The following is a 20,872-nucleotide window of genomic DNA, read 5'->3' on the forward strand; positions in this document are numbered from 1 at the left end:
TAAGTCTGAATTGAAGCCCTACTCTACCCTACCTGTCCTGTTTTGTTTGGATTATACCACTCAGAGGTTGAGCTGTGGGTATAATTGATTGTTGAAGTTTGCAAAACATTAGACTGTTGGCTAATTTAAATGTTTGTGGTTGCTGCCCCCCCTCAATTTTTCCAACTGAGCAACCTGAATAACAGAGTAAAATTTAAATATGTCTTCAATGTATGCCAGTCTAAATGACTGGAACGCTTGCATGCCACAGTCAGTGATCCCATGCCTAAGGAATACAGGAATTTGTCTACCGCTAAAGCTCTTCTAGAAGATGATTTCAATATCTTCAACACGTGGAAACAACATTGGCTAGGAAACTGCCCTCCACAATGCCGAAGTTTGCCCTGCATCTTGGAAAAACCACCTGGATTTGACCAGCCCCTTGCGATATGGACAACTTTGAACTGAATTCACATGGGTCATGGTAGATGTGCAGATGCCCTTTATAAATGGGGCAAAACAACATCATCAAATTGTGATTGTGGGGCTGAAAAACAAACTATCCAACATATAGTGACAGAATGTCAAAACCGAGCCTACAATGGAGACTTTGCTGATTTCCTGGCTGTGACAACTGAAGTAAAAAACTATATCTGTAACCTAGACATACATTTGTAATATTCCTGTCTATATTTTATATTTTACATTTCATATTTATTATGCTCTTATGTTTTTATTGCAATGTGTTGTAAATGTGCCATACGATAAATAAATAAATAATACTGGAATGTGGATGTTCCATGTATTTAGAAAGGCATATGCAGAGATACTTAAATATTACTTCCTGTTTCATGGATCATCTGCATGGGAAGTGGCTGCAAATACCATAGGGAAATAAATGTTTAAACCAGCCCCTGATTATACAAGTATGCAGTCTCAACAACATTCTAGGTACAGGTGAAGGTGGAAGATGGTACAGCAATAGGGTAATCTTTTCTATACATCTATTTTGAATCACTTCATGGTATTCTGTTTCTTCATATAAGTTCAGAAGTGACATTTAAGCAACTGAATGCTTGAATCTGGAATGAAATCTATGCCTTTAATCTGCTAGATGTATACGTTTTTTAAGGAAAAATGCTTTCTGCACTTAATCATTATGCTAATTTGGTACCTTCCTAATTAAATGGATCATCCTTTGGTACAAATAAGTTACTGTATTAAAATTACTCTTGTGTCAGTACATTTCTTGTTAGGTTTGCTTTGGAAACATGAATGAACTTACGATGCCTAATTTTGGTGAAGAGGTATCCACAAATTTTTGCTGACGTGCAACTTATGGTTATGTTGGGGAAAAGGAAGCAGAAAAAGAGTGTTGGGGCATTACTTCCAAAGCCCTGCATAAAGTGAAACAAGACCCTATCCTCTCCAAGCTCTATGTGTGTAATAGAGAACTCAGTGGGAAGGGGTGGTCCTTCCATTGTTTTTGTTGCATTTGCAGAAGTGGCACTGATCTGCAAAGCCAGCTCAGAGATTGCTCCCTGTCTTTCCTGAAATTCACAGAGATCTCGGGAGAGCTGGTTGTCAGAAAGGGGGTGGGGGTGGGGGGTTGGTGACCTGACATAGAGTTTTGTGACACCATGTCGATGGCAAATTGAGGACTCAGTTCTTTAGTTTCTCCAAAATTTGGGCAGGGGAGGGGGAAGCTTTGAGGTATTAAGTGTTCCAAAATAGGCTTTAGAATAAGAAAAAAAAAACAGAGTTCCAGAAGGATTAGAATGTCTCATGATGATCATAGCTGTTGATATCGTCAATTTGCTTTCATTTAATTATTTGTAATCGGAATTGTGTTTTTCCTAATTATAGGCATTTCAGTAAGACGATGGAGGAGCTAGTACATGATCTGGTCTCAGCACTGGAAGAAAGTTCAGAACAAGCAAGAGGAGGGTTCGCAGATACAGGAGATCATTCTCGCAGTGTCTCTTGCCTTCTAAAGCGCCAGACCCGAAAGCGAAGGGGAAGGAAAAGACGTTCATTTAACACTCATCACCCCTGGGAGACTGGTCATTGTTTAAGTGAAGGTTCTGATTCCAGCCTTGAGGAACCAAACAAGGATTATAGAGAGACTCATGCTAATAATAAGAAAGACCATAGTGACTCTGATGATCAATTGTTGGTTGCAAAACGCAGGCCAACTTCAAATTTAAATAACCTCAGAGGCAAAAGGCCTCTATGGCATGAACCTGACCTAGCAGTTGACAATTTAGGAAATAGGACTCTGCGTAGACGACGAAAGGTGAAACGAATGGCAATTGATCTACCTTCAGAAGTAACAAACACACTGACATTACCCCAACAACAAGATAACATTAAGGATCAGGAAATGGATAATGACAGCAGATCTTGCCAACATCAAGAACTAACAAAGAGCAAAGTTAAAAAAAGGAAACTAGCTGCAAATAGGCAAGGACCAGAAATTTTGGACGAAGGAGTTGTAATAGAGAATGATGAAATCAACCATGCAAGCAAGGATAAAATGGAGTATGAAGAGCAAAAGGGTTCAGATGAAAACATGAGTGACAGGTTATTTTTAATCTTTTGTTTAATTCCTTTTTTTTCTTTTTATCTTGCAGTTATTATGTATCTATGCTAAAGTGTTTTTTCTATGTTTAAATATCAAAATATAGTAGCAGTGCACAATTATAGTGTGCTATAAAAGTGTACACTATTTAACACTGGAGACTTCCTGTCCTTGTTCTGCATTAGAGCCCCTAGTATCAAAATTCTAATTATGAAATAATTCTAGAGTTCCCAAAGTATTTTTCTTTATAGAGCCATGTAAATAACATTTAAAATTAATCTGAAAATAGATGGGTGTTCTGAACGTCACATTCAGTGAAATCCTATGCAGAGTAACGCATATGTAAGTCACAGTTCAGTGGTACTTGCTCTCAAGTAAGTGTGCATAGGATTGCAGCCTTGAACAATTGGAACTAGAGCTTCCAACAGTAATCCTGGAAATGAGCAGAAACTCTCATTTCTGGAATGGGACAGATGAGCGGAGCTCCTTCCTGAAAATTCCACTGACCTGCCCCTTTCTGGAAATGAGTGTTTTGCTTGTTTCCAATCACTTTAAGATCTGCTAGTTACTTGTTGCACTAGCTGTGGGTCCTGCTAGCACACAGGCAGTATTCGATACTGCCCTGTGTTTCATGGTGAGCATGAAAAGTTGTGATAAAAGGAAAACAGTTAACACTTCAACTTACAACAGTAAAGAATAAGTATATAATAAGAATTGCAGGAAAATTATCCAAATTAAGAGAAGTAATGTTAGCTTGTATACTTCATAAAGAATGCAGCTTTTCTTTTTGCCGAACACTTTGTGGCAGAAACTCTTAATTTTTTGTTTGTTTGTTTTAAACACAGAGACCAGGCCACTCTTGAGAAATAAGATAAACATGCAGAATCCAAGGAAGTATTTAAAATCAAATTTAAATACTTTGCTGCCAAAACTAGTCTTGGTTCTTTGCTACCAAAACTAGTCTTGGAAGATATGTCAGAATGTTTTTCCCCACTGATTTCCGCTTGTTCCACATTCACTGCAAGTTTTAGGTTGTGTGTTTTGTTTTTAAAATCTGTTTGTTTCCCCCTTCTGCTCTGTCCCTCTGGTAAGTACCAGCTCACTTCTGCATTCAGTGTTATGCTTGCTCGCCCAAGTTGAAATAAGTATTCATAGTAGCCAGCCATACAGGTTGCAGCACTGCCCTTAGTGGAAGATACTCTGTTGCTCTTTTTTGCCCTTTTCCTAGGAGGTCATGAGTTGGCAAGAAGCTTACATATTAAAGAACTTTTATATTTGCTAGCATTTCAGTAAGCTAATGATATAGAGATGAAGCAGGAAGGTGAGCTTAGTACATTGTTGTTGCTAAATAAATATAAATAAATAATAGTCCGGAGAACAGAAAGTCATGAGATTGTGGAAGATGGTCAAGGAAGTAGGTTTACAATTGTTCCACACTTTATTGTCACGGACCTCCTTTTGGGGTCAAGGGTTGGAAGCATAATAAACCTACATTTCATAATTAACATTTATATTTTACATTTTTGTTTCAGTATGAGTGGAGCTGCATAACTCTACCCACTATACTGTATTCACACCCTTGATATTCCTGTTTTTCTTCCTCCGCAATTTGCTCTTCAGAACAGGCATAGCTCTTTCAGCAATCATCTCATTGTACAGGACCTCCTTTGGCAAGTGGCAACAAGGCAGTTAACAACTAACACCCACTTTGGGATGGGCTGTAGCTTAGTGGTAGAGCACATGCTCTGCACGCCAATGATCTTAGGTTAAATCTGTGGCATCTGCAGCTAGGGCTGGGAAAGACTCCTGCCTGAAACCCTGGGAGAGCCTGTGCCAGTCAGTGTCTACATTACTGAGCTAGATGGACCAATGGTCTCACTCAGCAGAAGGTAGCTTCCTATATTTCTAATTGCTGAATACAATACTAAATATCAAATGGAATGAAAATAGTAAATTAAAAATATCAATTAAAAGAAATCAGAAAGGCCTTTCCTAAAAATCTTTACAGAAAAAAAAACCTGGTAGGCTTTGTTAAGGAGGGAGCTCTCTGATTTGAAGTACTTCTTTGAAGGTGTTGCAGTGTAAATTGAACATTCTTGAAATAAGAGTTTTCTCAGTCAATCTCAGCAGGTATGAGGTTGGACTCAAATAGGGAGAAGCACTTCATAACATAGGTAGGGGGCAGACTGCTTCAGGCAGGGGTGAGCAACTTGTGGCCCTCAAGATGTTTTGGCCTATAACTCCCATGATCCTTCACCATTGGCTACGTTGGCTAGGGCTGATGGGAGCTTTAGGCCAAAATATCTGGAGGGCCACCAGTTGCTGGCCCCTGGCTTAGAGCTTTATAGGTAAACACCAGCAGCTTGAATTATACACAGAAAGCCATGAGCCAGTTCTGCAGTTGGAATATCAGTCATATGATCCCACCATCCTTCCTTTAACAAGGTAAACTGGTGCATTTGGTCCTGTGAAGCTTTTGAATCTTCTTCAAGGACAACCACACATAGAGAACATTGCTGCAGTCAATCCTGGAGGAATATGAAAGGGTGGGTGGTGGTTGCTATGTCTCTCTCTTCTAGATGTGAGTGGAGCCAGTAGACCAGAAGAAGCCATAAAGAGCACTCTGTCACCTGCTTTTCTGAATGTAGTTCTAGATCTATACTAACTCTTTAACTGCTCCCACGTTGTTGTTTTTTCTGACTGGAATCCATCCTCCTTAATTTTGTGGGTGAGCACAATTGGACACAAATGAACAATTGTCAGTGCCTTAACCACTGCAAAAATTTTCCAGATCTGTCATGGAATTGACAGTGATAAAATTGCTTTTGCACCTAGTGCAGTTGAAGGAACATTAAAAGATAGAGTGGAAATGTTAAAACTTAAATCACGGGGGATATGTATGTCTAATTTCAAGCCTCGCTTCTGTTCATATAAAGTTATTGTCTACAGTGACCTGTAGAAGGCTGGTTTAATGTCACAGATATGTTTTTTCTCTAAAGCATTGTGAGTTTATATGATTTCTAAAAGAAAAGGAACATATCTCCTCCTTTGTGGCTTTCATAAATAGAGATCATTCTTCCCTGTAGATAGATATGAAGTCAATGGGCTCCATTTCATGGGGGTGGGAGTGGGGAGGAGAAATGATTTCAGATATGGGGGAATGAAGATTCACAGCAAATTTTAAAGACCACTTTGTGTATATATGCAAGATTAAATTGCAAAAAAGCAGTGTCTTTCAAGAGTATTTGGTATGGTTACATTTTAATGCCGTAATAACTACATTGAACGAATAATCACATATGGTGTGAAAAACACAAGTCTTCCCTAAATGGCACCCTGGTGTGCTTTTGTTTCAAGACTCAGGGCTGCTTCATACATTACATGTTGGAAATGTTCAGGCACTGCATTCACAGCCAATTATCGCTCCACTCCTTGATATATTTACATCTATGATGCTCATAATTGTAAATCAGCATTTGTGCGCTTACATTTTTTTACATGTATAGCTAAAATGTTTGGATGATACACATGAAAACAATGTGTGAAATAACCCTCAGGGAAGTAAATTGTAATCTGATTATTATTATTTTGCTATTTTGATCATATCGATAATACTTGCTTTTCTTCAGGGTGACCTTTACTTTGATTTTATAGGTTAGCATTGTGTAAACATTCTTTCTTCCTCTACATAATAGAATTACAGTGTGTTTCTATGCAGAATATCTTCCAGATTATTTGCAAATGTTAAGAAAAGTCATTATATCTCTAGACATTTGTGTTTCATGTGCTGAAGAAAAGCTCAGAATGGTTTTGATTGAGATTACCCCCCTTCCCACTTCTTCTTTTTTTACTGAGCAGTGGTGTTTGGGATCAAACTGAATTGCACAGCATAAGAAAGGAGCAGTGAGCATTTGATGGAAACAGATAATAAAATGCATCAATTGTGTCAGCACCTCATTGCAGTCACATCTGGCTTACTGTCAGGGTCCCATTAGATTCCTGTGGTTTTATGTGCCAAAAATAATATGTTCTGTAGTTAATGGAAATGGGATATTTGCAGTTTGATCCCCCCCTTTTTTTTTAAATCATCTTATTTTCTTTTAGGTTTTGTTAAGGCTTAAGTTTCATCTGAGTGCAATCTTGTCTCTTTAAAATTTTATGACTGGGATATCAAGTGCACTTTTGATCTGTTTCTTTCTCTCTGTTATTACAGCGAATCCAGCAGCTTGAGCAGTAGTGATGCTGGCTTATTTACCAATGATGAGGGAAGACAAGGTACTGAGTTTAATTTTTTGTTTTCAAAACTGTATCAGGTTAAGTCCTGGAAGCATTATACAAGTAGTTGATGTATATCCCAAATTCTAAAACCTATTACATAGGAAATTTGGGGTTTCATTTTGTCAGGGTTTTTTTTTTTTTAACCATGCAGCTGTGTCATGTTTGGGGCCCAAGATAAAAGTGCAATCTACCTAATTCCTAAACTATAAACATAAGTTGTCTTCTGGTCAAGTTTTCATTGAAGCCTGAAATGTTGTGGCATGGCGTTTTTTTTAGATAGATAAAAAAAAATTGCTACACACTGCTGTAATTATTTTTCTCTGAACTGATACTATGAGCCACAGTGCTATGACAGCAATTCATGCAATCAAGTATGTTTAAGTTAAATGTCAAAATGAGGGCATGACCTGTCCCCTGTACTATCTCAGCTGCTGAAGCACTGCTATTGTGCTTTTCACATACAATCTCATACTTCCACCAGTGGTACCACTACACAAGACTCTAGTGTGGTTCCGCATGTATTAATGCTGGTCATTTTGACTTGTCAGATAATTCTCAAAGATTGAAAGCATGCATTTGTTAAAAGTTTTAGAAAGCAAATTATGCTAATTATGGGGTAAAAAACAAGTTAGGGTGCAATCATATGCATGTTTAGACAGAAGAAAGTCCTACAACTCCCAGCGTTTCCCAGCCAGCTATGCTATGCTGGGATTGCACCCTTAGTTAACTGTTATGAAACAAGGAAATTCTAAAATATTGTAATCAATTTGGGAGAAGCTCAGTGGTCATGCAGAAAGTCCCAGGTTCTAAGCCCTACATCTCCAGTAAACAAACTTGGACAGCAGGACTGGCAAAAACCTCTTAATTGATCAGAGTAGATAGAACTGGGCTAGGTAGGGCAATGGGCTGACTCCATATAAGCAGTTGCACATTTTAAGTTATAGTGGACATCGTTATGCCGATATAAGTGTAGCTTGGCAACAGTCAAGAAATCAAGCTCTTCTTTCTGGCTTTTATTTAGTCTCCCATGTATAGCTAAAATAATTCCAAAAGTTGTTTGAAGTGGAATTAAAGAAACATAATGGTTTAGGGAGAGGACTAGAAGGAGAAGCTGCTCTACCTGGGCTGTCTTCTGGCATGTGCTTCCCTTGCCCCACCCATCTGCAGACTATATATCTGGCTAGAGCTTGCCTTTCAGTCAGAGGATCAGGGCCAGAGACAGAAGTTGAAGCATCTATTGGACTTAGATATACTGCTGTGGTGATTATCTGGACTTGGTTCCACACTGTTATCATGCTTTTAGTGTGCAGTAGTTTGTACTGCTTTTATCCCCGCTCCTAGTAGAGGGTATTCCTTTTTAACTTCACCTTTCCTTTTTCTTCTTTACCTCTTTTTAAGTTTTCTGTTGCTCTTCTCCTTCTCTTTCTCTTCAGTGTATTGGGGTGAATTCAGAGCGATCAGGTCACTATGGTAGTAACCAGGGCCCAGAAGGCCAAAAGAAACTTAAAGAACTTCCCCCTGCACCAGCACAGAGGCCAATACTGGAATATTGTCTCCCAGTAGAATCTGAGGGAATATCTAATGAAGAAAACCCAATTAAAGTTAAATTAACCCCTGCCATGGCAGACACATTGAATCATATTTACATGGTGATAGGTGAAGATATCAGGGATTTTCAGTTGGAGGACCTTGTAGGTATACAAGATCAGGAAATGGTGGGCAATTGGTCCCCTTACCCAAACATTTTGTGTTGAAATTCTTACTTGGTGTCTCCTGAATATGGTATATTGCCACAGAAGTTTGGTTCTGTGCAGCACGATAACCTAGCGGATAAGGCATAGAGAAGGAAAATCAGGTAGTCCTTGCTGAAGTATATAAATTCCTTAGGGACCAATGTTTCCTCTCAGCCCAAGTTAATGAAAAAATGTTTAACAGTCTGGACAAATTAAAAGAAAGAGCGCCAATATGCAAGTCATAGTGGGCCTAACTGAGACTAGAATTCTGACAACAGCTTGTAGAAGTGGAAGAAACCCAGCATAGCGTTACTGAAATTTTCCACCTTTTTCTGACGCTGATCTAATTATATTAAATGAGTGGCAAGAGGACTCAATGGAAACTGGCATGCCAGATACCATCATGGGACAGAATGGAATAGAAGATGAGCATGGGGAATCAGAGAAGGAGTTGAAACAGGTAGACAATGATTTAGATTTAGTAAAGGCATCCCAGACAAAGGATTCCATGGTAAGTCTGATTTCTGTATCTCCATATATAATTGCCCACTGAAACAGATGGATGGCTCAGTGCAGAGGTTCTATCAGAGTTACTATCCACAGTTAGGATTTTATGGGAGGACAAAGGGGACCTGACTTGCTCATGTTTGTACCTCTTGGGGCATAGGAAAACAAATTTACCTTCACCTGTTCGGAGCATTGCCATGATATTTGGAATTTACTCTCCTATTTTAAGAGTAACAATGTGTCCTTTAAGTGGGATAAGCACACACTGGCACAGAGATCTAAATTCACCTATTTCATATCAAGAAGTGGTTCAACAAAAGAAAGTCATCAGTCATTCCCCAAACGGGCACAGTAGGATCTGTTCCTTCAAAGAGATCACTCATAATTGAGAGAACTCTGAGGAAGCCCTGCCCACATATGTGACTTATCCAAATAACATCCCTATCTCATGGCAAGGACAAGGGGATGGGTCTGAGTGTCAGGGAGATCCATCTCCTGTGCTTGCAACTCATAATACTACCACTCCGCTCAGCTCTTTTGCTCCAGAGGTTTAGATCCTTTCTGCTTCCTGCAACAAAAAACCATCAGAAAGAAAAAGCCAGGGGAGAGCTGGCCACACTAGTGTCAGTGAAGCTTGAGGTTAAGGCTGAGGTAATCTACCAATCTGGAAGTAATTTTATTTTATCAATATTGGTAAAGGGTAACTGGAGGCATGAGTTGAGCACCTTGATTTGCTTAAATGTATATTTCCCACCTGATACATTTTCACTGTGCTCAAAGATTCTATGGGAAGAGTTGGCAGAGGTATTGAATCTCTGTGACGTACAGTTTCCTGAAGCAAGTATAGTGGTCTTTGGTGATTTTAATGCTCATGTTGGCTAACCAAAATGGAAACTCCTTCAGTCTGGATTGTAGTGATGTCTTTTCATATGCTCACTTTTCACAGGATAAAATAGTTAACGAAGAGGGTCAGAGACTAGTTGAGCTAATGTCCTGTTTCAAGCTGATATGCCTTCATGGCTGTTGGCAGGATAAGTCTAATGGGTATTCTACATTTCTTAATGGTAGATCAGGTAGTGTTATAGACTATATCTTTTGTTAGACAAAGTTATTGTCTTACGGTGAGCTATAACGTTATAGATCAACCAGAAAGTGATCACTTACCTGTACTTTGGTCCATCTTTATATAAGCTCCCCAACTGTGTCCCTTACCTAGGTCACGACAGGGAGAACAGTCATAAGTGGAAATGTTTAAGATGGTCTACCTCTGTTAACCAGTCAGTCCAGGATCGTTTGATTAGTTCTTACCTTTTGAGAGTGTGCCAAAATATTGTTGAAGGACACTTAGATCCTATAGATGGCAGCTTGATTATAGCATATGCCTTAAGGCCATTCCTAACAACAACAGTCCATCAACCTGAATTGGTCTCCAGTAAAGTTGGGTGGTATGACACAGAATGCAGACAAGCTAAAAGAAACCTGTCTCAATTAACTAGGAGAATAAGGCAGCTGAAGCTGGAAGTAGATTTGGAAGCATTGGCTTCTTGTCACTTAGATTACAAGAACCTTCTTCAAAAGAAAGAAAAAAAGATGTTTATGATGGCTCAATGGAAGGAGCTGGGTCTTGCAGGAATGAGAGAAAGTTTGGGGACTTGATTACTAGAATAGATAAGGGATCAAATCCCACATTAGAGGTATGTATTTTAGCTAGTACTTGACATACTTATTGTAGTAACATCTTTGGAAATGATACAAGTACTGGCAGCAGTGGTTCAACTTCCATCCAGATTTTGACAGAGTACCTAGAATGGCCCCCAGTCACAGAACAAGTGGGGAAACTTATCCATGCTTTAGCAGTGTACAAAGCACCTGGGAAGGATATGATCCTGCTGGAGGTTTTTAAGAGTAATCCTGAATGGTGGGCACCTTTATTTGCAAAATTATTTTCTCATGTTAATACCAGGGGAATCTTCCCTGAAGGATGGAAAATGAATATAATATTTCCAATTTATAAGAAGGGAGCTAAATCTAAACCTCAGAACTATTGGCCAGTCAGTTTACTGGATATCAGCTCCAACATTTATAGCTGTTTCTTCCTCCAGAAGTTGTCTGACTGGGAAGATGAAAATAACATTTCACACCAGGAACAAAATGGGTTTAGGAAAGGCCACAGCACGGTGACCAGATTTTTGTTTTGCACTATTTAATTTACAAATATACCACCAGTCCTTCCAGAAAACTATTTGCTGCTTTCATTGACTTTTCCTCATCCATTGATTCAGTTAGCAGGAGTCTATTGTGGGATAAGCTTGCGGGGACCAACATTGATAAGAGACTGCTATTCCTGATGCGGGAATTCTGTACCACTAAAACTATGAGGTTAAGGTTCGCACAGATGGGAAATTGTTGGAGGAAATCTGTATGACCAAAGACATCAAGCAAGGATGCTTGTTAGCACCCTTTCTGTTCAGTCTTTGCATTAATAATACTGTAAATGAATTAAATTGCCCAGGGCACCACCACAATAGGCATCTGTAGGGTTGCAATATTAATCTTCACAGATGACTTGGTACTGCTATCCATGAACAAAACCAGGCTGAGGAGAAGTTTGAACAAACTTCTCACAATGAATTCACAATTAACTATGCTAAATCTTAAGTGATGGTCTTTAGCAAATGTCCCCCCAGGTATAATTGCAGGCTAGGTGGAAATAAGACAGAGCAGATTTCCTCCTTCAAATACCTGTGTATATATACTTTGGGACATGTTCTTGGAAGTTTCAGCTCCAGAGCATTAAAATAACAGCACAAAAGACAACTCGAGCTATCTTGATTTTTTTCTGTTCCAGGGGGGGCAAGTTGGTGGCTCCAGCTTTGGAAGTCTTCCTTGAAAAAGTGGTTGTTCACATCCAATATGGTATTGAGTTTGGGGGGTTAAGGTGTAACAATTTGAAGGAATTGGAGGTTTGTCAAAACAAGTTCCTGAGATATGCACTGGCAGTACCCCCAGGGACCCCAGCTCCCTTCCTCAGGGTAGAGACAGATTTGGTATCAGTAGAAGCTAGGGCTCAGAAGGCAGACCTTCTATATTATAGAGGGTCTTGGATATGCCTGAAGTCTGCCTCCCTAAACTTTGCTTGAGAGAACAAATGAAAAAGGGTGGCTGGGCTAAGTCATGCCAAGAGTTGCTAATCTCAAAAAACCTTCCACCAGATATTTTCAGGTTATTGGGAGCCAAAAACAAATTGGGAGATTAGATATATGGAATAGATAATAACCAGGACTTAGGTCTTAGGTCTAATTAAATTTTCAATTTTTTCACAATGGTACAGCTCGTTTAAAATGGCTCATGAAAGAGCCCACTACCTACAAACTCTCACTTTTTGCTTTTTTGAGAACCTCATTTACAGAACTGCACTTCCAAACCATGCCCACAATATTCTTGACAGGACAATACAGGCACGTTCCAAGAAACCTGTGGTTCTGTATCTGTGGTGTGGGAGAGGTAGAGAACATCTCACGTTATTTACTGTACTGCCATCTATATTGAAATCCCAGGGAGCGATTCCTGGGACAGATTTTGGCATCCGTACTGGGTAAAAGTGTCTTATGTGGAGATTCGTCAAATTGCGACCCTTATGTTACACACAAAACAGCCCTGTTTGCTAAGGCCGCAAAACATATTCATGCAATAACTCTGAATGCTACTGTAGTTACGATGCAGGTGATTCGTTAACTTGAATTACGTCTATGTTTCGTTATTGCATGATGTATGAAGTTATGTTGTTTGTAATGGCTTTAGTCAAATGCAATAAAACATTCTGACTTCTGAAGGAACAAAATGCAATGATAAGAGGCAAATGTCAGTATTTAAATATAGGAGAGACTGAAAGAACCGGGCATGTTTAGCCTTGAGAAGAAAAGACTGAGGGGAGATATGATAACGCTCTTCAAGTACTTGAAAGGTTGTCACAAAGAGGAAGGCCGGGATTTCTTCTCGATCATCCCAGAGTGCAGGACATGGAATAATGGGCTCAAGTTACAGGAAGCCAGTTTCCAGCTGAACATCAGGAAAAATTTCCTGACTGTTAGAGCAATACGACAATGGAACCAATTACTGAGGGAGGTGATGGGCTCTCCCACACTGGAGGCATTCAAAATAAAGCTAGGCAGCCATCTGTCAGGGATGCTTTGACTTAGATTCCTGAATTGAGTAGCAGGTTGGATGGTCTTATAGGCCCCTTTCAGCCCTACTATTCTGTGATTCTATGTCTCTATGAATATGGTCATGCAGCATGGCAGGGTCAGCTGTTGCTAAGTGTATGCATGGGTACACGGACATGTAGGATTAGGGAGTAGTGCCCTTATTCCTGCCTTTCCTGGACACAGTTATAAAGACTGGCTACAACCTATATAAGGGCATTCATGGAATATTTGATTAGTCAACTGGCATCCCAACCCCAGCATGTATAAGATGCCATGCGCACTGGCATGCTGCAAGCCATTCTTGGTGCCACGGGGAAGGCGAAGTGTTGGGCTAACTAGTGTTTTCAACAAATTGTTACACTAATCCTTAGCAATGTAGCATTTTCAAGAATATCTGAAAGGCAAATTTGCATTGTTATCTGTATTAATTATTCAATGTAAAGTTCTTCCTGAACAGTGCCAAAGAAGCATGTTCTTTTTTCTTTCCCATTGAAAAACGTAAATCAGAAAATACCAGAATTGCATAGGGAATTGTTTCTGAACTGAAGTCCTGAAATAAATGCTACATTCTATTTTATAGCAGTATAAAACCTTGCTTCAGAGTTGGAGTGCAGCCACTGTTCTATTTCACCACAACAGAATTCAGGAATATGTACTCATTTTAAGTCATTTATTTCCCATTGTCTAAAGGGACTAATCCCAAGGCTAGTCTCCTTGATTTAAGAAGACTATACTGAAGTTAAATAGTTGGGATTCGCATATTTAGTTATGGTCAGTGAAGATGTAATATTGGTCAATTACTAACTGTGGTTAAGAGATCGTGTGTTCCCTTATCTGTCCTCCTTCCTCTTCTTGGGCATTGATGTTGACAGGATTCCTTTTTAAACAGGGTTTGAAGCTGATTTACCTAAGAGAGAACCTCCTCCCTTCTGTTTGATTGTGATATCTCAGGTTGACCAAGAATTCCCTTCTATCAGTAGTGTACCATTAGAACTTCAAGAGCACATAGAGAGTCAACAAGAGGGAACTGCAATAAAATGTGGAGTGCTCCTTTTCAGGGTTCCAACCAGCCAACCATACCTTCTTCCATTCCATTCATACTCCAACCCGTGCTTTTCTTTTTTCCAACTGGTGCTCAGCATTTTGTGGCTACTGAGCACATTCCGTCCTCATTGGGCTATTTTGGATTCCCACCCATCCAGGGTCATCTTTTCTAATGGGTTTCTTTTTGTATTTCTGCAAATCTTGTGGTTCCCCACACCTGCTGATACCTCCCTATTGTGCATGGATGGTACTCTTTTGGCTATATTAGGATTAGCGCTCAGAGAATGACTTTGCTATTAGTATATAGGATGTACACTACTGTTATATAACTCGGTATGTTAACGCTAGGATCATGGGCAGTGTTACCCAGAATGAAGTCAGGAAAATGTTGTGTCTTCCACAGAGCAACCCCAAATACTTTCGGGGGAAAGGCTGAGTTAGGCTGACTTATATCCCACTGTTTAACTCTCAAGTTGCTTCAGAATAGTATTGTGACTTGGGGTTGTCATTGTTTGCATGTACGAGTCTTGCTCTAAATCAGGGGTAGTCAGCTTGTGCCCTGCAACTCCCATCAGCTCTATCCAACATAGGCAGTGGTGAGGGATCCTGGGAGTTGTAGGCCAAAACATCTGGAGGGCCACAGGTTGTCCCTACCCCTGCTAAATAGTACAGTATTCATGAGTATATTCCAGCATCCTCGATTGGTGTCCTAAACAATTATCTTTGATTTAAATTCAAACAAAAGTAGTTGTATTCCAGACCGCACTTATTCAAAAGTTATGATGTGGATTCAGCACTGGTAATTATTATTTTTTATTTAACTAGCAACCAGGAGAATATTTTTCACTTATTATGAATTTATGCTATCAGCCAATTACAGTTGGTAGTACTTAGCATAGGAACGGATCCAGATTTGACCTTCTACAAGCAGAAGGGTTCCTTCCATTTGGAATAGAGATGTAAAATTTCCAGAATTGTTGAAGCCATGGGGAAAAAAACCACATTCTTTTCTGGGGAGGGGGCAGAAAAAATGGATATTTATGGAGAAATGGAAAAATGTGCAACACTTATTTTTTAGCTCTCTTTACAGATCAAAAGTTACTTTTGTACTTTAGGAACATAAAATGTATTATATATTACTTGGTTTGCTCATAAAATTATTAAAATTAAAAAACATTTTAAAGTAAAATCAGTAAATTTGTAATTTTTGTCTGAATAAGCTATACTTTTAAATTTAATACAGCAATCATGATAGGAACTTCATCAAGTAGTAGCTGAAACATCTGGATTATCCTAGAAACCAGAAGAGCTGGAGGCATATTGGTATACAGCATCTGTTCCTGTTTGTGAGGAATTGGTTGGGGTGGAGTTTAGGGAAATCTGGTCTGAAAGAACAGCTGTTGAAAGTATATTTTACTGGGGAAGACTCTCTTATCTCTTAGGAATAGTAACCAAGCATATTTAATTTAAGAACATTTAGCAATCTCAGCCTACTATTCAAGGAGTGACAATTTATTCCCCTCTGTAAATAATTCGCCTTAATAAACACCTTAATTTTTGTTCATTTTGAAAGATTGTTTCTAGTGGTGGTGTCAGTCCCATGCGTATGTCCTAGGAACTAGGCTACTGAGTTTCTCTTAGGTACAGAGGGGTTGATTTTGGTTCAAGGTATACCTGAGATTTTATGTTCTCCTAACAGTGAGGTCTAATTGGGAGCTTTAAAAAAATGAAGACAGTGAGTTCCATAGACCCAAGCCTCAAAGTTTTTTTTTAAAAGAAAAACATTGGTGGAATAGGAACTGTGATCCAGTGGAGGCTTCCACTGGAGGAAGTCAGGGTGGTAATACTCTCTTCCACCGTAGCCCATTTTGCCACCTCCCATGCTGTCTCTTCACTCTTTGGAGCAGCTTTTTGTGGGACACAGGGGGCTCCAGGGGGAAGTAGGAATCTGCAGAAATTGCCTTTGTGTCCCTCCTTCTCTACCAGGAACATCCCATGAGTAGGGTTCTGGTCCTCAGCCATGTCGTGATATCTAGTGCCAGCAATGTACTAACTACTGTGCCATCTCCTTTATATGATGCATAAAGCTTAATTAGGAACAAATGGAAGCACTACCTTTAAAAGAAAGGGAAAAAAAAGCCACAGCCCCCAAATTTTGTGCATGGCCTCAGATCAAGGGAAGAGGATCAGGCTGCACCTGAGGCATTTTCGTCTTCCTTGGCTGTGCTCCAAAAGAGCTTTAGGAGCAGTCCTCCCAGGGCAGTTACATGCCTCCCTTTGCATGCACCTTCCCATCTCGCAAATGCCCCCCTACCCGAAGTATTAGACTTCCAAGCCCCCTGACAATAGGAGACTGCATCCCTTTTATCTTGCTAACCAGGCTATTGCTCCCTTCCTCACTGAACAGGGTCAGCTAGGTCTGCCATCAGCTAGGCAGTGGAATGCTATCCACAAGTGGCTGCATTTCCATGACCAACTGCCCTGTCTACCACTTGTGCCACTGTAGCTGTCGGCCCTGCACAGAAAGTGAGACATGGCTTTTGGATACTAAAATAAAAGCGATGTATCTAACAGTTTCAGATGCCGATTTAGTGACGTGCTTAATTTTGTTTTACTTTTGAATTCTTGGTTTCTAGGAGCCATTAAAATATCCCTGGACTCTTGTGGTACTCCTGTGGTACTTGTCATCTTTCATTTAAAAACAACTTTTTCAAAACTTATTTCTTAATGAACTTAATCAGATTAATTTTATTTGGTCACATCTGTTCATGATTGTTTCCCTCTTTTATATACCATACAAATCATGAAATTAAGCTAATTATATAACATTATCAACTGCAAAGAACTGGTTTCACAGTTTTATACCTTTTAATTCCCTGCAGGGGATTAAGTCTTGTTTTTGATAGTGTTAAAACTGCAGTAACTTAAACAGATTTCCTTGCTGTTATCAGAAAAGGATTAGCTACTTTATTATTTTTCACATTCTAAATTGGTTGTAAAATATTACACTGTATGTCCTTTTATTGATGGCAATACTTCTTGTGCTAGTATATGCCACATTCTCCACTATAGGAGCAACTATAGCATAGCACTAAAGGAGAAAGTTATTCTGATTATTCTTTGGATAATAAGCCTCAGTCTCTCTTTTTTAAATGTATTATCACAGGTGATGATGAGCAGAGTGACTGGTTCCATGAAAGTGAACCCGGAGGCGCCTGTGGAATCACGGGGATCATTCCCTGGTGGGAAAAGGAAGACTCGGCAGATCTAGAGAAAGAGTTGCCTGATCCAGTCTTTGAAAGTATCTTAACAGGCAGTTTCCCTCTTATGTCCCATTCAGGCAAGAGAGGTCAGCAACTTTTAAAAGTCAGACTAATTTATTTTGAGATTGTTATCCCTTGGCAGGTGCTATAGGATTGTTAATGGAAGCCAAGGTTTGTGATCAAAATACCTTTGTACCTTCTTTTTATCCCACCCTAAAGCTTAGAAGAGCTGCATACCATGAAATCATAAGCTTGGATCCAGTGTTTCCTTCTGCCAGCAGGAGCACTCCCTGCTGAGAGTTCTGCTGAGGACACTCCAGCTGGAGGGGGTGGGGAGGAATGATCTTGGCCAATTCCCTCTTCCTCCTGCAGCCTTCATTTCCACCTCCCACACTGCTCCAGATGGTCCCTGAACACTTCAGAGCAGATTTTCATGGGGGACAGGGAACTGCAGGGGGAGGGGCAGGGAGAAATTGGCCAAGATCACCAGCTCCCCTGTTCTGCCAGTGGAAATGCTCTGCTGGATCGGAAGCCTTCCATAGATGGAAGGAGTCATTCCATCTACAGAGGACAGATCCTGGAACCAAACCAATCCTTTGCATTGTTATGTAACATCCCACAGATTTCAGTGGTATTTTTTGTAAACTAAGCTACACTCCCCATCATTGCAGCCAAAATGTCTAACGGAGCTTTCATAAGATCTCAGATTTTTGTTATGTTTGCCTTTACTATGTTTCCACATGCACTGATGTTTATTCTTTAGGTTTCATATTTAAGAAGCAAGCCCAGTAATGGATATCTGTCTTTTAAGCTTTACTGAGTTGTTTCTCTGTAGCTCTCAAGATAACTCAAAAATACATCGTGTTAAAGGCATTTTGGCTATCATAAAATTATTTATGATAGCCAACATTTATGTAAAAATGCTACCTTTTCAGAAAGTTGTAGCTGGTATTTTTAAACAGTAGTCATCATAGTGGATAAGGCTATCAGTGGCTGCTAGTCATGATGGCTGTATTTTACCTCCATTATCAGAGGCAGGATGCTTCTTAATACCGGTTGCTTGGCAGTATGAGTGGGAGCATGCTCTTGCACTCATACCCTGCTTGCGGACTTACCACAGTCATCTGGTTTGCTTAGGAAAAGCATGCTGGACTATACATGTCTTTGGTCTGATCCAGCACACCTCTTCTTACTCTTTTTATAGCTCATGTTCTTTCTCTTTTCTTTTTTTTTTGCTGTCCCCTCATGGTCTCAGGTGAAAAGTAGTTTTTCAGGTTTCAATAGCATTTTAAGCAGTAACTGAGAAAAGCCAAAATTATCTCCCAGCTACCCAGTCAACAGCATGATTACTTTATATTTTGGAGTGGCCGTTGCAGGCATCTGTTGGATACTGCTGTTTCATCCTGCCCTATACCCAAAGCAGTTTTGGAACTGTCTTTAAAATTATTTTTAATTATATATTTCAGCAAAGACTGGTGCTCATCCAGCATCTTCACTTTGAACCCTTTAAAAAGCAAGAAAACAAAATGCTGCTTCTTTCTCTCAGAAATTCCAATACCACTAAAAAGTATTATTTTTCTATCTTTTTCCTTTTGTAAGTTTTCCTTAAGAGTGGCATTTGACTAGTTGAGAATCTGGTCTAGTTAGTTATTCACCTCCATTGATTTATAGCGGAATGTGGCTGCATTTAAGAATTAGGATGTCCCCTTCTGTTTGTATAGTCATCAAACTATCAATGCTGGATTGGCTCTGATGCCATGATAGCATTGTGAGGTCTCCGTCCCATTGTATTTCAGAAATAATAATCTTTATCTTGGTCCACACCTGACAATGTGACATGTAAACATGGGAGCAGAATTGACAGGTAACATAGCAGGGAAGATTTGCCTCATTTTATTTTCAGACAATGTAACTGTGTCATCTGCATCAGTAAGTTTCTCTGTATGCCATCATAGCTAGTGTAGGATGCCAGTATAGTTGTGCGTGATTGAAAATTCCAGTGAGTTGTCACTCCTACAACAGTATGTCACATAGTAATATCACATATTATGCATTTGGCATATGTCAGTCTTGTAGTGAAATGACCTTGAGAATTTTGCCCTCAGTAATAAGCTACCATTATTTTTAGGCCTCCATCCCACTAGCAGTTACTCTATTCAGTGTTTTGTACAACATAAAGCACAGCAAACGTAAGACCAGCAAAGAGTTATAAAAAGTATTTCAAACAAGGAGAGGGAATCTTTATTTCTTAGATTGACCCTTAATGACTTGAGGATCTATTAGTGTTGTGAGTGTTAAAATTGAGCTGTAATTCTGTTTTGTAGATTTCCAGACAAGATTTAGTCACCTTCATGGAATGCCAGCAAGGAATATCAAAAAAGCTACAGGAAATCCAACCACAATGGTAGGCTGGCTCTCATAATTTACAATGAACTATGTTTTCCCATTAAGTTATAGCATTTTAAAGTGTCTACTGTTTGTGAAAAGTGAAAATAATTATCTTCCAGGGTGCAAATCAGAGAGGTGACACTCGGTTCTTCTGACATTTTTAATAGTTGTTGCCTCTCCTTTCAGAACTGCACCAATTCATTGAACACAACATGAATGCTCTTCCTGAAGGTCAAATTGACAGCATTAAATATTGTATACAGAAGCTTTATGTAGTAAAGTGAGGTGCTTATCTTTTAATTATGGAAGTGCTTCCTTGTATCTTTTACCCCAAAATCATTTTTGGTGTGATGGTAGAAATTATTTTAAGAACTATATACAGTTCCTCTTCTATACCTGTACTGTTAGATCCATAGGCAGAGTTAGACTAACCTGATCTCCTGCAGTAAAATTATTAGTAACATAATTCTGTTGTACTGGAATCTGAGAATTCTTCTGATTTTCATAGAAGGCACAGTGCAATCTGAAAACAGAAAACGCATACCTAACCTGTCAGATTAATTTGAAACGGCAGGGAATAGCTAAAACATGATAATCCTGGATTAGGCTTGCTTACCTAATAAATATGATTGGGTGTTGGGGGAAGTATCAGTGGAAACCATTTTGGGTAACTGAGGAAAAATTTGGAATTCTATGTTCAGAAATAGCAGTTCTGAGTTGAATAATCTACTTTAAAATCTTGGCCTGTGAACTTTGCCTTTAAGGGTAATGACTCAGATGAATGGTATCTAGTTGCTGGTTTCAGATCTCCCTATTTTTATTTTTGGTTCACTGCTTGCTTGAGCATATCTGGGATTTGTAGCCCATTTTCTAGGCTTATTGCAATCTCATTCT

General features: G+C 39.4%; 1 protein-coding gene across 3 annotated transcripts in view; it reads left to right on the forward strand.

Moving 5' to 3' along the window:
* The window catches only part of GPATCH2 (G-patch domain containing 2), a 145,665-nt gene that overhangs the window by 6,077 nt on the left and 118,716 nt on the right, over nt 1-20,872 (forward strand). For 2 of the 3 annotated variants that reach the window (XM_084828785.1, XM_084828787.1), the window contains exons 2-5: nt 1,846-2,562; nt 6,774-6,835; nt 17,494-17,676; nt 19,915-19,994. In XM_084828785.1, the coding sequence (XP_084684911.1) occupies nt 1,846-2,562; nt 6,774-6,835; nt 17,494-17,676; nt 19,915-19,994 (1,042 nt within the window). The remainder of the gene's footprint in view (nt 1-1,845; nt 2,563-6,773; nt 6,836-17,493; nt 17,677-19,914; nt 19,995-20,872) is intronic. The other variant, XM_084828786.1, reaches the window with a different exon arrangement.

The sequence above is a fragment of the Heloderma suspectum genome, chromosome 1 (assembly GCF_057233095.1).
Source record: "Heloderma suspectum isolate Gila_16-S chromosome 1, 16-S_ref, whole genome shotgun sequence".
NCBI lineage: Eukaryota > Metazoa > Chordata > Lepidosauria > Squamata > Helodermatidae > Heloderma > Heloderma suspectum.